This window comes from Oryza brachyantha, chromosome 5 (genome assembly GCF_000231095.2).
Source record: "Oryza brachyantha chromosome 5, ObraRS2, whole genome shotgun sequence".
NCBI lineage: Eukaryota > Viridiplantae > Streptophyta > Magnoliopsida > Poales > Poaceae > Oryza > Oryza brachyantha.
In genome coordinates, this window is record NC_023167.2 from 19,187,568 (window position 1) to 19,202,951 (window position 15,384).

The following is a 15,384-nucleotide window of genomic DNA, read 5'->3' on the forward strand; positions in this document are numbered from 1 at the left end:
ATTTTGAATTTTTTTATCGTAGTTTATTTTTCAGCACCGACTTTTAAATCAATAAGAATATATATATATATATAAGTTTTATTTACATGTTATTTTTATTTATAAATATACCATTTGATTTTTCTACCGAAAAGCCAAAAAATGCCGGCCATGGTGGGGTATTGATGTGCTACAGTGTGCACTACAGGGCTACTCCTAGCTAGCTAGCAATTGCCCACAAAATGTCAGATCAACGCTAAACACACAGGCTTATCATTTGGATGTTGGTCCACGAACAGAAAAGGTGATTTAAACCTAGGACCAGTGAGCTAAACTATAGCTCTCACTGTAGGGGAGGAACAAACCGAGCAACCGCACGCCGCCTTCCAATCACCTCCCGTCCGACACACGGCCTCGACACTACGTGCAGGCCATTTGCCGATGAGAATTTCATCGAATTTAACACACAACTGCTGCACTAATATTCGAGCAGGAAAGAAAGAGAACACGCTGTGCCACTGAGTAAGGTTGCATTGTACTCCTTTTTATTTTAAAATATAACACATTCATTTTATTTTATTAGGATAAACGTTTGATTAAAGATGTCGGTTTAATACACCAGTTATGTGACAAAAACCTTAATCAAAAAATACTTTCAAATATAAATCTAATAATATAAATTTTGGGTCATTAAATTCATATTTTTAATAAAGTGATCTTTGATCAAACTTTTATCCCAACAAAACAAAAGACGTCATATATTTTGAAATGAAGGGAATATTTATTTTCTCAAATCTTTTTCGTATTTTTCTCGGTTTTTCCGAATTGCTAAATACTATGTCTTTTTCCAAAAAAAAGAGGTTCAACTTTATCACCTTTCAAAAGTATTTTTTTAACTTTGTAGTAATTAATTTCATTATTTATATCATTAGATAGTTATAATAAGAATCAGAAAATATTTCATCTTTTATTTTTCAACAAGAAAGAACTTATGCAAGACAAGTAGGGGTGTTGACGAAGCGAATTCGGACGGATAGTGGTCAAACTATATCCTAAACCATAATTTCTAAACGGATGCAGATCTTTTAGGATTCGGATGCGTATACGGATTGTTGCGGATGTCGAAATGGTACGGAGTCGGCTCGGAAATGGATTATTATGACCATATATGATATGTACATACAATCAATACATTGTCATTTAATATTGGAGGAAAAAATACCTGGGCTATTGATGGGCTTTCGATCGAGTGCTTTATGGACTAAAAAATTTGGATTATCCGCCAAAAATGACTATCGGATTATCCGGTAAAAAAATCGGATAATCCGCATCCACTGAATATTAACGATATCATATCCGTATCCGAATCCGCAACTCAATATCCGAATCCGACTCCATATCTGCCAGATAGTTGCAAACTCCTACCACATCCTCAATTTAAGTGGATTCGGATCGGATATCCGATCTGTTAACACCCCTAAAGACAAGTAGTACTAATCGGGGGAAACAAATTCTAGATTCTTAAGGAGATACTATCTCCTTATCTATTGGATTAAAGTCCTCTGTATTTTTAAGAAAAATAAAAAGATAAATTAATATGAGATATATTACTCTATAACCATGCAAGTTCAAACAAAACTCATATAAATTATGGCAAAAATAACAAACATGATCATGAATACGTGTATACTATTTAGAGTTTATTATTTTTATTTTGCTATAAATTGCATAAGTTATATTTAAATTTCTATGTTTGTAAAGTGATATATATTGCATTAATATATTTTTGTAATTTTGCTATAAGCATGATAAATATTAGATGTATGTATAATAGACGAATGGACGTCCTTTGTGTTTAGAATCAATCAGTACTAATCTGGTACTCCAGTGTGCACTGCAGCACACCAGCGCCGTGTGGTACGTTGAGACCAGACCACTGCAACAAGTGGTCAGTGTGAGAGAAGTAGAGCAGAGCTGGTTAATTTGGCCATTTGGTCATATATGATATGATATGGTCATTTGGCGAGAACCAAAAGACCGGTCCAAGTGTTTGAATGACACTGGGAGACATATTCTCTACTTAGTCGTAATCTTTTCCTTGGTCCAGTCAAAGTTTGGATCTGACATGATGCAACGAATCACCGGCCAGTTGGAAACCTCACTTTGGATTCGCTCCCTATAAATACTGCTCTCCACTCTCCCCTCTCCCTCTCACTTGCACACTCGCCATTGTCGCAAGCTCACCAAGAAAAGCACACGCTTGTGTGTGCATGAAACGCCACCACCACCAGGTGTAACAGCGGCGGCGATGGTGGAGTTGCGCGGCGAGAGGCAGACGCTGACCTCGGAGCTGGCCCAGGTGCGGGCCATGGCGAGGGAGCTGGAGGCGAAGATGGACCCGGACAAGGCGGCCGCGAGGGAGCTCTGCAGGGCGCTGTCGTCGTCCGTCGACAGGTCCATCCGCCTCGCCATGTCCTGCTTCCCGCCGGACTCGCGCCACGGCGGCGGCGGCGGCGCCGGCAATGCCGGCGCCGGCAGGGACAGGGACGACGCGTTCAAGAAGAGGCAAGTCTCGATCCTCTCTGCTCGCGGTTTCAGAGCTCTCAGAGATCGCCGGAGCTGAATTTGCTGTGATTGATGCCGCAGGAAGGGGATGGCCAAGGTGAGGAGACAGGTGAGGGTGACGTCAGTGCAGGACATGGTGTCCCTGGACGACGGCCTGAGCTGGAGGAAGTACGGCCAGAAGGACATTCTTGGCGCCAAATACCCGAGGTCAGCATCGACGTCAGCACCACATCCGTTGATGACGTCACTCACCCTCACCCACCTTTTTTCGCTGAAATCAATGGCGGCCGCCGTCGTTGTGACACGGGAGGAATTGCTGTTTGATCTGCAGGGCCTACTTCAGGTGCACGCACCGGCACACGCAGGGATGCAACGCGACGAAGCAGGTGCAGCGCACCGACGGCGACCCGCTGCTCTTCGACGTCGTCTACCTCGGGGAGCACATCTGCGGCCAGGCCGCCGCCGCCGCACAGAGGGCTCCACCGCTCGCCGGCGCAGAGCCGGTGCCGATGCAGCCTCAGCACGCCGGCCAGGAGCAGAGCTCGCCACCTGCCGTTGAAACGGAAGGGATAACTCATCAGGTGGTAGAAGATCCCATGGCGCCGTTCTTGTTCACCTCGACGCAGGACGTCGTCGACGGTTACTTCTCCTTCATCTCGCCGGCGAACTCCGACTGCCAGTTCAGCAGCGACTTCTCGGCGGGCAGCGCTGGGGTTGACATGGACCACGAGGCTCGTTTCGACGATTTGTTCTTGATCACTTCCGAGTTTTTCCAACCAGAGATTCAGAATCTGTAGCTGGCCAAGTAGCACGCAGTATAGTACTTTGTCAGTTCGCATCTGTATCAGCTACTGGCCTACTACTCTGTACAGCATCGATGCTTTTTCCTAATCCTTACAAATGGATCTACTATTAGCTGCTTAGTTTCTTATTGCCCCAAACCTCGATCATGATAACATCGATCAAGATGCCAATAATGATCCTGAAATCGCAGCAAATAATTAAGCAAATTATGTTCATCGTTAGCAACAATGATATAGTTCAGCAAGAAAGAATCAGGTTGAGATGCTGACATTGTTTTGCAGCGCGTATCTGTCCAATGCAGCTAACCTTCCGGCAGATTTTGTTCTGATCATGGATGAACTGCGCCTGTAGTTTCAGCTGTCCGCGCGTCGCCTTGGTTTCGTTTGTTTGCTCTGCATTGGCGAGGCGGCGGAGGGATCTGGGGACAGTATGCCGGCGGCGAGACCGCGAACGTCTCCCGTGGAGAGCTGGCCACCGTTCTGCAACAGCAGCGGCGTCTTCATTGTGGCCTACATATTAAGTCAGAGGAACACGTGCCACTAACATATGATCTACATATGGACCCATAGTCAGTAAGACCTACATTCAGCGACAACGTTCCTATAACTTAACGTCCGAGAAACCGCTTCTGAATTGCAGCCCCTATGGCCGCATCCGATTCTCCTAGCATCAATCGGCAAACACGACAGGGCCAATTTGAATCTAATCAAAACATAAATTCACACAACATGTTTGTTAAGTATATGCACAGTAGGATGGAAATCTGCGAGGGTTCTTAATTTCTTATAGTTATACACACCTTTGTTTTCGGAAAAGAAATAGTTATACACACCCTTACAGACGACTAACATACATTCTAAACCGGTGCTGATAAAACAATAAAACAAACTAGATGGAACCTTTTTCTTTAATGTCCTCAGAATCTTCAGATGAACTCTCTTTTGTGTCCTCCAATTTCCTCAAGGCTCCCCTTAACCCCAGTACAATGAATAAATTGGTAAGAGTAAGTAGTGATTCTGCACTCCCATGCAGCCAGTCGACATTAGACAATGAGGTTCCATAATGAACTTTCGCTGCAAAAGGATTAGGCAGTAAGTGCTACTGACTGAATATGGTGAAGAGTGTGATAACAACAAAAATTCACAACTCGATTACCATATATCCCAGCAGGTACTGCTCCAGGGATAAAGGCCAGTGCATGAAACATCAGGAAATGAATTAATCATAGGAACAAAATCCCAGCCGGCTAGCTAAAAAAACAGAAACCAAACACTTCTCAAATAAAAAGATAAAGGGGTGTGCAGAGAAGGACGGCGACCAAATACAAACATTACATAATCAATAGAACAGTACAGAAGGATCTACAAGAATGCTGGATATGAGAAGGGCTTTCATATCAATGGAATTAAGGAGGTGAATCTTGAACCCAGCCTAACTAGCCCACCAACTTGTGCACTATATGGTAAGACTGCAGGTTCTTTCTCGGATCTACAAGAATGCCACTCGCTTGATTTGTTTTTTGTTGATTCTACCTTATTTATTTTCCTTTTGTGCCAGTATGCATATACATAGCATTGCATTGTTGCATTTAAATCTATGTTGTTCCTTGCAACATTGCTGTGGTCCATTTAAAAAGAGCACCTATTTTCTTAAAACAGCATTGTGTCTCCACCCCTAGACCTAATATTGTCTTCCACTTTTTGACTAATATTTTACAGATTATCTAAGAAAGACCATCTAAAGCCTAATTATAAAGTTTACCATCACTTGTATAATACAGGTAGCAATCACATGTCACATACATATTCATTCCCACATCCTACTTCCACATGTTTTCCCAACCATACTCAACACATTCCCGCCAATGACTTGAGCAATTAGAATGTAAACCGATTTGTTTGCTTTTGTTGATTCTACTTCCACCATTCTCCATATTGTGCCACTTTATGCTAGATAACCAAATCATTAGTGAACTCCATCTTAGTAGTTTATTGGCAGATTGTTGGGATAAAAACCAATTTTCATCTAGAGTGACTAAACTGCAGAATATTAATTACCATGGCTCGTTGGATGTCCATTTGGGTTCGTCAACATGAAAATAAAACTGAAACCACAAGTTACGTAGTATATGCATCTGCATAAAATTGCATTTCTATAGTCTAATTATAAAACTTATTATCACTTGAATCAAACAAGCAGCAGTTCCCTTGTACCACTTCGTCGCATTTTCCCAACCATACTCAACAAATGCAACCCAATTACTTGAGCAATTTGAGACCGTATAATCTATATACGGTATTATTAGCTTACATCTGCATCATTTCTAAGGATAAGCAAAGCATTGATATTTCAAAAGGTTCCACAAATTGTACGGTTAGTGCACTAGCAGGCAGTCATTATTATCTCACAAAATGTGCTAAAAATTATTTTTGCGTGTAAAACACAAACTATTGCATCACTGTTAGCTTCACCGGTCCTAATCAAGGTGTTATTACGATGTTGTATGAACTCAAGTTTGAGGTGTATCTGTCCCCGAAAATTCCAACGGCATGTCGGCATGATAAAGGGTGCAGAGTGACACTTGAAACGAGAGGTTTTTAGAAAAAAGACGCGTACTGGTGGCGCCGACGAAGGCGAGGAGGAAGTAGAAGCCGAAGAGCGTGAGGCCGGGCGCCGTCTTGGACCTGGTCATGTAGTAGAGGAACCCGAGGTAGGGGAAGAGCGAGACGGCGAACAGCTGCGACGCCACGCTCTGGGAGTCCATGGTCGGCGCCCACGGGTCCACGGGGAGCAGCCCGCACCGCACCACCCGCCGCGCCGCCGCCCTCCTCTTGACTCCGCGAGCGCGTCCAAGGCCATGCCCTCCGCCGGCTCTCCCCGCGGCGAGCGGCCGCGGGCACGGCGGCGCGCGGCAGCCGGCGGTCGGCAGCATTTGGGCGTGGCGAGCTCTCCCGACTCGGTTTGGGTGGCTCGTGTTAACCCCGCGGGGATGATGCTCTTAACTGGGCCAGGCCTTGGCCCATACAAAAATCAAGATCTTTTGGGCCTTATGGGCCCATCCGTCTCCCCCCCCTCTGAGGTGGGCCACTTTTGGCCCATTGAAAAATTAAGTTGGATTGTCATCTATGCCTTAGGCCGTGTTAGGGGAAAGCAAAATACCTAGTAATATATTAGTACATGATTAATTAATTATTAGTTATAAAAATTTAAAAATAGATTAATATAATTTTTAAAATATTTTTTTAAGTTATAAGGTTGAGTCTAGTATTATTCTTTATTTATATACTTAATATATGAGCGAGTTATATCTTACATGAGAGCCGACACCTTTCAATTTTATTCTCTCTACTTTATGTATGTTTATAGCTATCTTATGGCCTATTGCTATACTTGCTCTAGTTGTGACTAGATGAGTGTGGTGTATTGACTGTATGTGATTGTGATCATAATTGAGACCATATATATATATATATATATACTACCTCCTTTTCATATCCTAAGACTTTCTACTATTGTCTAAATTCATCAATTGATGAATGTATATAATTTATATATTAATTAGATTCATTAACATCTATATAAATCTAGACAAGATTAGAAAATCTTACATTTTGAAACGGAGGGACTAGTATAAGTTGTAGTCTAAACTGGACTGGGCCATCAACACGCACAACTTTCGGCCCATCTAAATCCGGTTTTTTTGGGCCACCTGAGACCATCCGTGTCACACTCACCAGGCCCAATCAGGCCCATATAATACCCCGAAGACCCCTCGCTGAATGATGTTACTGCACACGATAACAGATACTCCGTCTGTTCCAAAAAAAATCAATTCTTCGATTTTTATGTCTAACGTTTGACCATTCGTTTTACTTAAAAAATTTTTGGAAAATTAGAAAAAATTAGTCACACGTACATTACTATTTATGGTTTATTATCTAATAAAAATAAAAATATCAATCGTAAAAAGAATTCGAATAAGACGAAGAGTCAAAAATTATAGATAAAAAGTGAAAAGTTGGTTTATTTTGGGACGGAGGGAGTAAGGCATTAACAATTCGCTAAAGATCATAAAATCCAGACACTGATGTTCATCAACGACGCACATGTGCGTCCCTATTTCTCTCTTCTGCAACTGGCGATGTAGATGTCAATGTGACCACAAACAGAAGGAGTGGCCTGAACAGGAAACTCCATTCGGGACGCACAGGTCGCATGAATTGGAATGCAGATTAGAGTACTAGTAATGGCGTATTAGCATGTCCAGTCGACCAGTCCATTTCCAACCGCTGTTAGTTACTCGCCATAATAATTAAGTTGGATGCGTGCCACTGTCACTCACCATCTAACCCAAATCGCACAACCAAATCCATCGCTAACGTTGCAGAGCTACTGCTACATGCCTCTTCCGTAATCCTATCAATATTGCCAGTTCATGACGGATTAATTGACAGTAAATCAGCACTATTACAGAAGGATGTGAAACGGAAATTTACGCTTTTGTTGGCAAGATCGAATTTTTACCTAGTTTGATGGCAGGGTTATTTGCTTGGGATTGGTTATCATTAGGGAGAAGTAATCCTCCCATGGTGAAGGAACGGGGTGGTGAAGCAATGGAGGAGGAGAAGGTGGCGCGCCGCCGCGAATGGGATTGCGGGAGCGCACTGTACGACTCCTACGAGCTCGCGTCGGTGTACGGCCTCGTCGACAGCAACCTCATGGCGCTGCCGTTCGCCAAGCGTTCCGCGGCGCCGGACACGACGGCGGAGCGATCTCCGGCGAGGAGGAGGAGGACGGCGGCGGCGAAGGAGCAGCGGAGGAGGAAGGCCGCGGCGGCGAAGAAGAAAGGCAAGGCGGTGCTGCGTTCCATCTTCAGGTCGGTCACCTGCAGCAGGAGGCTGTAGCCTGTAACAGAATTGATCCATCCTGCGTGAGTGATCATTTCGTCTTCGTCGAGCGAGATGATTGAGAAAATTAACGACATGACATGGATTGATATGGATTGGCTCACCAGTTTTGCACTGCAGATTTCGTTGCTTTTGGTTCATTGCGGCAGGTTTTATGGGTCGAGTTAGATTTCCGTTTCCATCAGTTTCTTGTCCTTCACGGGAATCTCCCCATTTTCCTGCATATGATTATTCGAATTCAGAAAAAAAAAGAGAGACTTTTGCAGGTAGAAATCTGTTTCACAGTAAGTGTAAAGGGTGTACAGTTCTTAACGAATGTCTGAACTCTGAACTGACACAACTAACTGCAACCGTACTGAAAGGGTGCAGTGGCGTTGCCAAAATGAACTGAATATTTGAACGGTAATCCTAGCATAAGTCAATCAGAGTAGAACGTACTACTACGATCAAGTTCAATAGTATAGCAAACTATTAGCTTCAATTCATCTAAAGTCAATCTAATAGCCAATTCATATAATACATCAATACATGGTCTCACATGTTATACACACATTTTGTCTTGAAGTCCGTGTGTAGCTGGCTATAAATTAGTAGCTCATCTCTCTTCTCTCTCCCATCTTATCTCTTTAAAATATGCTTACAACTGACTTATAGTCTGCTATTGTACCTGCTCTACCGAGAAGTTACTGAGAGGAATTTTGCTGTTACAACGTATCAAGAAAAGTTATTTTTTACCGAGAAGTTATTTTTTATTTCTTGAAAGAAAATTGTAGTTCTGAATGTTCTAACGTATCAAGCAGAAGAGTGATTTATGGTTTTTGAGGAGTTACTGGGAGGTATCACAATTTTTGCGCAGAAAAATATAATTCCTCCAAGCAGGCTGGCACATCTCAAAGACAATAAAATCTCTGAAGACAAAAACTCAAGGTAGGGTCTCTAAAAAGGCTCAACATAGAAGCATTTTTTCTTTTGTGGGTGCAAGGTGACCAAAATGGAACGCTCAATCAGGATGTTACTGTTGTTCTTGTTCAAACATTCCAATTGTGGTCCTTGTGGATGTACAGGCAAGATTTTCTGTTCTTTGATTTATAGGTGGAGCCCAGCTCAACCAACTACTCCTGTTTAGGGCACATGCTAACAGAGAAAAAATGGTGCATGTGCCTTAGTCAGTACTCACTAATCTCCATGGACCACCATCGTAAGGTTTCTTTCAGGAAATCAAGTGAACAAGCTTTACATGATTTGTGTTGGCTAGATGGGAATACACATAATGACAGGCTGAAATACTCCTCTTGTGTTGCGTGACTCATAGTTTCTCTATGCCCTTGCAGTCCTCTGCTCTGCACCCCATCTGCTCTTCTGAAAAAGGGCAAAATTTCACATATGTGTCTGAAAATCTCGATCACAATGGAAATAACTCGAGAAATTATCTATGGAGTAATTCTGTCTAAAATTCTCAGGGAAGCTGATCTTTATAATCGCATATTGTAACTCTAGCTATGCCAAATTACAAATAAGTTCGAAGAAGAAAAAAACAGAGTACACGAATATGTGCTACTAGTTGATGAATACAGCAACATTTGTGTAGAGCTAGAAATTCAGTGATTAGTTTTTACAACTTTGTCGATGCAAAAACCCACGACAGATCGATCGAGTATACAGGTTACTAATTAGTAATCTCTAAGAAGACCAGTTTTCTTGGGCAATTTATTGTTGATATCCTTCTAATAATCTAGCTATAACCTTCTCAAATAACCAATCCATCATCACCTAACAGCAAATTCTAAGAGCTCAAACTCTGCAACCAGTCATGTCCATCCATGGACCTTGCTGTCGGTTGGTCCGTGTCCATGGTTGCACTCCATCTACGCAGCTAAAACTAGAAGTTAAGCATCTCCCAGATCAACTCGGGATCAAACGATGGCATCCGCTCGAGCGGGCAATCGCCGTCGACGGAGGCCGTGCTCATGGAGAGCACGCCGTCCGGCGAGCCGTACGACGACGTCGTCGTCGTCGTTGTCTCGGACGCGGCGCGCTCGGAGATGGCAGGGCGAGCAGGCGCTGCCGCTGCCTTTGCGTCATCGGTGGGCTGGTTCTTGCTCTCCTCGCGCTGGCGCCGGGCGCGCGCGCGCTTGCGCGCCATGCGGACGCGGATGGCCTGAATCTTGGCGTCGACGGCGTCGCGGAGGTGCCGCAGGTGGTCGGGGCAGTCGCCGCCGTCCATGACTCCGGGGAAGTTGAGGCGCGCGTACTCTCCACGGAGCTTGAACGCCGCGCGGTCGTACGCGTGCGCGGCGGTCTCCGGCGAGTCGTACGTGCCGAGCCACACGCGCACCCGGTTCTGCGGCAGCCTGATCTCCGCCACCCACTTTCCCCACTGCCGCTGCCGCACCCCGCGGTACAGCTTCCTCGGCGCGCCATCCTCCGCCGCCGTGGACGAGCAGGCGGCGGAGGCGGTGCTCTGCCCCTGCGACGCGGCGAAGTGGCGCAGCAGCTCGCTCTGGCGGTAGTAGACGCTGGACCCGAGCGGCGGGATGGTGACCGGAGGCGGGAGGTGGGAGAACACGGTGTCGAGGGCACTCCCTCCCGGAGAGAGGAGGAGGGAGGAGACGGCGGAGCGGACCTCGCCGGGGAAGCTCGCCGGAGGCAGCGTGCGGAGGCTGGCGTCCATGGATCCCGGAGCGAGGGGCAAATCGGTAATTACGAGTGCAAGCTACGGACAAGGCGGGAAGGGCATTTCTTGTGTGACTAGTGGCTCGCTTCGGTTGAGACTTTGCCAAGTACTCGTGTACCATGTGGCTTATATAAGCGGCGGATGCCACACTCGTTTTACCATTATACCCCTCACTTCATAATAATTGTGTCGCGTATGAACAAGAGATCTTTTTGTTGCTAAACATTCATGAACACGCTTTCGTTTGGTCAACTTGCTCGCTACAGTATGTTTAGACCCGTGGGCACAATTAATCACCCAAGCTATAACCCAATCAGCTATCAGATGAACAGAAAATCATTCTACGGAACAACATATTTGACTATTTCTTCCCTCTTTAGACATCCATAATTACACGGACTATAACATTCTCACTAGAATTTTTGTTAAAAAAAAATTAAAACTCAGTTCAACACAACAGATTCGGTACATGTTAGGGTGAAAAAACACCCCTCATTTCCTATGAGTACATATGCAAAATGATATATTTTTCTTTAAAAATCTAATACAAAAGTAATTTAAAAATCATATAATCTATTTTTAAATTTTGCAGTAGCTAGTACAATAGATCATTCACTCACTTTCTCATTTTGTGGATCATCACTTTCAAAAACTTTCTAATTTCACGTATTACCTCACCGACTATGGTATTACCGACTATGGTATTGTTGGACTGCAGTTTTCATAGTTGTGGCTGATGCTATTTAGTGTCTATTCTTAAATAAAATTGTTTTGCATACATGCGCTGTAACATCCTTGTAAAAAAATGTTACAACAGACTGAAATTCATCTCAGCAATGACTCCAGTCGAAAATTTTCAATTCCAAACGGGGAAATTGGAATGAATTCATAATAATTTATCGGATAGAAGGGCAGATTTGGGATTTTAGTGGGTGGGTGGGTGGAGGAGGGACGCGTGGCCACGGAGAGAGACGGAGGGCGTTGCAAAAATGTCAAAACGGAAGAGGAGAGGTCGGAACGGAAGATGAGCCGTGAGTGATGAGAAGGCCCAAAAGCAAACTTTTGGCATTTATGAGGATTAGTTGCGGTGACAGCGGCCTCCCGCGCGCCACGTTTCCGGTTCTCGTGGAGCCACAGCCACTCGCTCGCTGCTGTCCACCACCCCCATTACTTGATTGGGCCCGGTCCACCGTGCTCCCCCTGACACGTCGGCACGGCACCCTCCCCCTTCCCGCCAAAAATCACACCATCCAATTTAAACACCAGAAACCTGATTCACTGTTTCATGAACATCGTATTAATGCCTTCCCTTTTTTGTGTTTTTAAATTGGAAGTATAGTTTTCGCTCTCTGCGCCCGTTAATAACTCATCCCTGTTTTTTCACTTGTGCTCATCTCTGTAAGAGAAAATTTAAATTTTTAAGCTTGAATTTGATGTTTTTTTATCAAAGTTTATTTTTAAATTGACTTTTAGATCGCTAATAATACATGTATAAAAGTCAATCCATAAACTATTTTTCGTTTGTAAATATAACATTTGACTTTTTTTCCAATAAACAACCAAACAATCACCCCCGATATATATAGCTCTATTTGTTGATGCCAGAATTCGAGCTAGTCGTGAATTCGTGACTCCATTGGATCCTCGAAGTCACGAGTTCATTACTATATCAATCATGCTTTTGATCATAAGATAAGTTTGGCATGACCTAAAACTGGTGCCATTTCTCCAAGAAAAATGGAGCATTGCATTGCATCCATGTTTCTGTCACATTATCTGCATTGTCTGATGCACACAAGTTTTATTGAGCAGGGCAACTCAAAAGTACTCCTTTGTCATCTATCCATGGGTGGACGGTAATCGTTCACACTGGCTTGGGTTGCTTATTTCACTTTCGTGGTCAAAGCACGGGCGGTGCAGCTGTATGTGGACAGCTTGATTCCAACTCTAGGAGAGTGTGACATTTGGTTGGAATCTTGGAGAAATTTAAGATGAATTCAAGCAAAATTATTCCCAACTGGACGAATTAAGTCGAAACTATGAGAGCTCTGTGTAGTTAAGAGTATGTTGTAGAGAGGAAAAAAAGGTTCGCCGATTTGGGAATAAAAGGAGAAATCTCCTTTCGATAATTGATTAACATAAGTTGGAAATACAATATGATTGTCAATTATTCATCAAGAATGTAGATGTCAATCAGTCAGTGCTTGCAGCCAGCTCAGTCGATCACCATGAATATCATGATCAGCTAGTCAAAGGAAGGCCAGTGCAAGGACCCAATCGGTGTGCCCCAGTACAGAGGTCAGGACTTGATGATATCTCACTATGCTACAGAAATTCTGCGACCGACCCTAACCTACCTCTCATACATGTCACCGGTTTGTAGAACGATCCAGAGGCAGGCATGGTCGATCTCCACGACTCACTGATGATTGATTAATCTTCAGAGAAGACAGTTTCGTGTTCATCTGATATTCTGAATCATTCTATGCCATTTGTCCAAGTAATGCTAGTTCCTGTTTGTCCAGTTGTTCCTGGGTGATGAACCATTTGATTTAGCTTCTCCTGAAGGGAACATATGAACAAGGCTTTTAAAAAAACAAGTGTGCAGTGAACTACAGGGGCAGCATCATTTTTACAAAACAAAAGTTGAACTGTAATATCAATTGCTAACAAGGAGCAGCCAATGCAACCTGCTGCCAGCTCCCTGCTAGTACTATTTGATACTCCTGCCAAGTTAGAGGCAACAAAAGTCCGGTCAATCCTGAAACGTCGCTCTCAGATAAAGATTTTGATTGGCACCCTCGTTGAACGGAAGAACTGGCTCACGCTTTTTGTGAACAAAAAAGAAGCTAACAATCTAGGGATGAAAAAGGCACTTAATCCACTTTACAGAAACACAGTTTAGCTCTTGTGATTGCCAAGCTTCTTGCCGTGACGGGTTGCTTAATCCGATCGCTTTACATGCTGCAATCAACCAGAGTACGAAGCAGCATTGAAACGCAAAAGGCAGCAGTAGCATCTACAGCTACAGCTACAGCTCGGCCACTGCGCGTGAGGAGAGTGGCAAGCAAGTCAAATGGCAAAGGGGACCCCGAATGCGAGGGCAAGCGAAGCAGCGGCCACGAATCGCTCGTTCGCTCCTCCTCTTCTTCTTCTTCTTCTTTCCTTCTCCATGTGATCGCCGACGTCGCGGCCAAACCTTTCCATTTTCTGCCCAAAAGCTCGCAATCGCTGCTCGTACGTTGCTGTAGCTACAGCGATTCCTGTCTAGAATTCCTCTGACTTTCAGCGAGAGCGTGCCTGATCTGATTGCCTGTCCTGATCTGTTGTCACCGAGAGATTGTCTTCTAATTAAACACTTAAGCTTGGAGTTGGTACCGAAACTGATTCTTGCAGACAGTGGCTGTTCTCCGAACCAATCAGTAATAGCGAGGTTAGAAAGTAAGCACGCACTTTGTTCTTTTGTCAGGCTGAGATCAATTCTTGTGTTTGTGAGGTGCAGTACTGCAAGACATATATGTGGAGTGAGGGCCATGCCGTCACCCCTTTTCCTAGGCCGGATGCCACCATTAACGGCGACACAATCAGCATGCTGTCATGTCAGACAGGGAATGAGAAGAACTTTGCGACTTTGCGGCCATGTGAGCGAGTCCTCAAGTTGCATGAACAGAGAAAGAAACTGCCATGGACTTGATGCATCAAGGGAATGGATGTTAAAAAAAGTGATATGTCATCGTACAAATATGTAAATATAAATTTAAAATCTACAAGTGTTAACAAAACGAACAAAATAAACTCTGGATAATTATATTTGTTTTTCTCTTTTGTTGCAACTTATGTCACCTCCATCCCAAAATAAAATATATTTTCCATTCTTGCTTGTCCCAAAATAAGTTTATCTCTGAGTAACCATTAGATTAAAATGGGTGAAAACAAAGAATAAATATATTAGAAATAGATAAAATATGAGATATTATATTGGGATATGATAAGGGGGTGTGTATTATAGTTTTTTAGCTTTTACATTGGTACATGTGTGATGAGTAAAAAATAAACATGGAGGAGTACAATTAAGCGTTTAACTTGCATATTAGCAAAGTGGTGTATAATATATCAATCCATCTTAATCTATTTAATTTTTTTCATAGCTACCTAAATGTCAGGTAAAAACAAGAACACATTTACTCGAGGAATCAAAACCTTGTCCATTCCAAGCACCTTGATGCTAATTTTTAACTTATGTTCGTGCTTATAACAAAATTTTTTCAGTCTTGATTTTTACATCGGTAAAAATACATACATATATATAAAATTTTTATTCATAAATTATTTTTCTTTTATAAATGTGTTGTTAGGTTTTTTTTATGAAAAAGCAAAAAAAAAAGAGTCCCCTCAAATTAAACCTAGCTAGCAAGGTAACCCTGTTCCAGGACGTTACACACTGAAACAGTGAAA

At 43.4% G+C, this 15,384-nt stretch overlaps 4 protein-coding genes across 5 annotated transcripts; 2 read left to right on the plus strand and 2 right to left on the minus strand.

The window, feature by feature from the left end:
* Positions 1–2,184: 2,184 nt before the first annotated feature.
* LOC102706384 (transcription factor WRKY19-like) lies at positions 2,185–3,606 on the plus strand. The gene is made up of 3 exons (XM_015837462.2): positions 2,185–2,544; positions 2,626–2,751; positions 2,876–3,606. Exons 1-3 carry the CDS (start codon positions 2,288–2,290, stop codon positions 3,339–3,341), a joined length of 849 nt encoding a protein of 282 aa, XP_015692948.2. The 5' UTR covers positions 2,185–2,287; the 3' UTR covers positions 3,342–3,606.
* A 498-nt stretch (positions 3,607–4,104) lies between these two features.
* LOC102714100 lies at positions 4,105–6,300 on the minus strand. 2 transcript variants are annotated; one of them, XM_006655546.3, is made up of 3 exons: positions 5,965–6,300; positions 4,504–4,521; positions 4,105–4,421 (listed from the first exon to the last, which is right to left on the minus strand). In XM_006655546.3, exons 1-3 carry the CDS (start codon positions 6,278–6,280, stop codon positions 4,237–4,239), a joined length of 519 nt encoding a protein of 172 aa, XP_006655609.3. In that variant the 5' UTR covers positions 6,281–6,300; the 3' UTR covers positions 4,105–4,236. The 2 variants fall into 2 exon arrangements, with proteins under 2 accessions (XP_006655609.3, XP_040380531.1); XM_040524597.1 differs by lacking the exon at positions 4,504–4,521 and having other exon boundaries at positions 5,965–6,288.
* Positions 6,301–7,934: 1,634 nt separating this feature from the next.
* Positions 7,935–8,367, plus strand: LOC121054496. The gene has a single exon (XM_040524403.1). The coding sequence runs from the start codon at positions 7,935–7,937 to the stop codon at positions 8,250–8,252; it is 318 nt and encodes a 105-aa protein (XP_040380337.1). The 3' UTR covers positions 8,253–8,367.
* Positions 8,368–9,288: 921 nt separating this feature from the next.
* On the minus strand, positions 9,289–11,015 carry LOC102706658 (ethylene-responsive transcription factor ERF061). The gene has a single exon (XM_040524292.1). The coding sequence runs from the start codon at positions 10,924–10,926 to the stop codon at positions 10,135–10,137; it is 792 nt and encodes a 263-aa protein (XP_040380226.1). The 5' UTR covers positions 10,927–11,015; the 3' UTR covers positions 9,289–10,134.
* Positions 11,016–15,384: the final 4,369 nt, after the last annotated feature.

Bases quoted from the DNA above. Each gene is read 5' to 3' on its own strand.
- LOC102706384 (XM_015837462.2), top strand. From the start codon at position 2,288: ATGGTGGAGTTGCGCGGCGAGAGGCAGACGCTGACCTCGGAGCTGGCC. The intron at 2,545-2,625 runs GCAAGTCTCGAT...TTGATGCCGCAG, and splicing joins GACGACGCGTTCAAGAAGAG to GAAGGGGATGGCCAAGGTGA. The intron at 2,752-2,875 runs GTCAGCATCGAC...TTTGATCTGCAG, and splicing joins CTTGGCGCCAAATACCCGAG to GGCCTACTTCAGGTGCACGC.
- LOC102714100 (XM_006655546.3), bottom strand. From the start codon at position 6,280: ATGCTGCCGACCGCCGGCTGCCGCGCGCCGCCGTGCCCGCGGCCGCTC.
- LOC121054496 (XM_040524403.1), top strand. From the start codon at position 7,935: ATGGTGAAGGAACGGGGTGGTGAAGCAATGGAGGAGGAGAAGGTGGCG.
- LOC102706658 (XM_040524292.1), bottom strand. From the start codon at position 10,926: ATGGACGCCAGCCTCCGCACGCTGCCTCCGGCGAGCTTCCCCGGCGAG.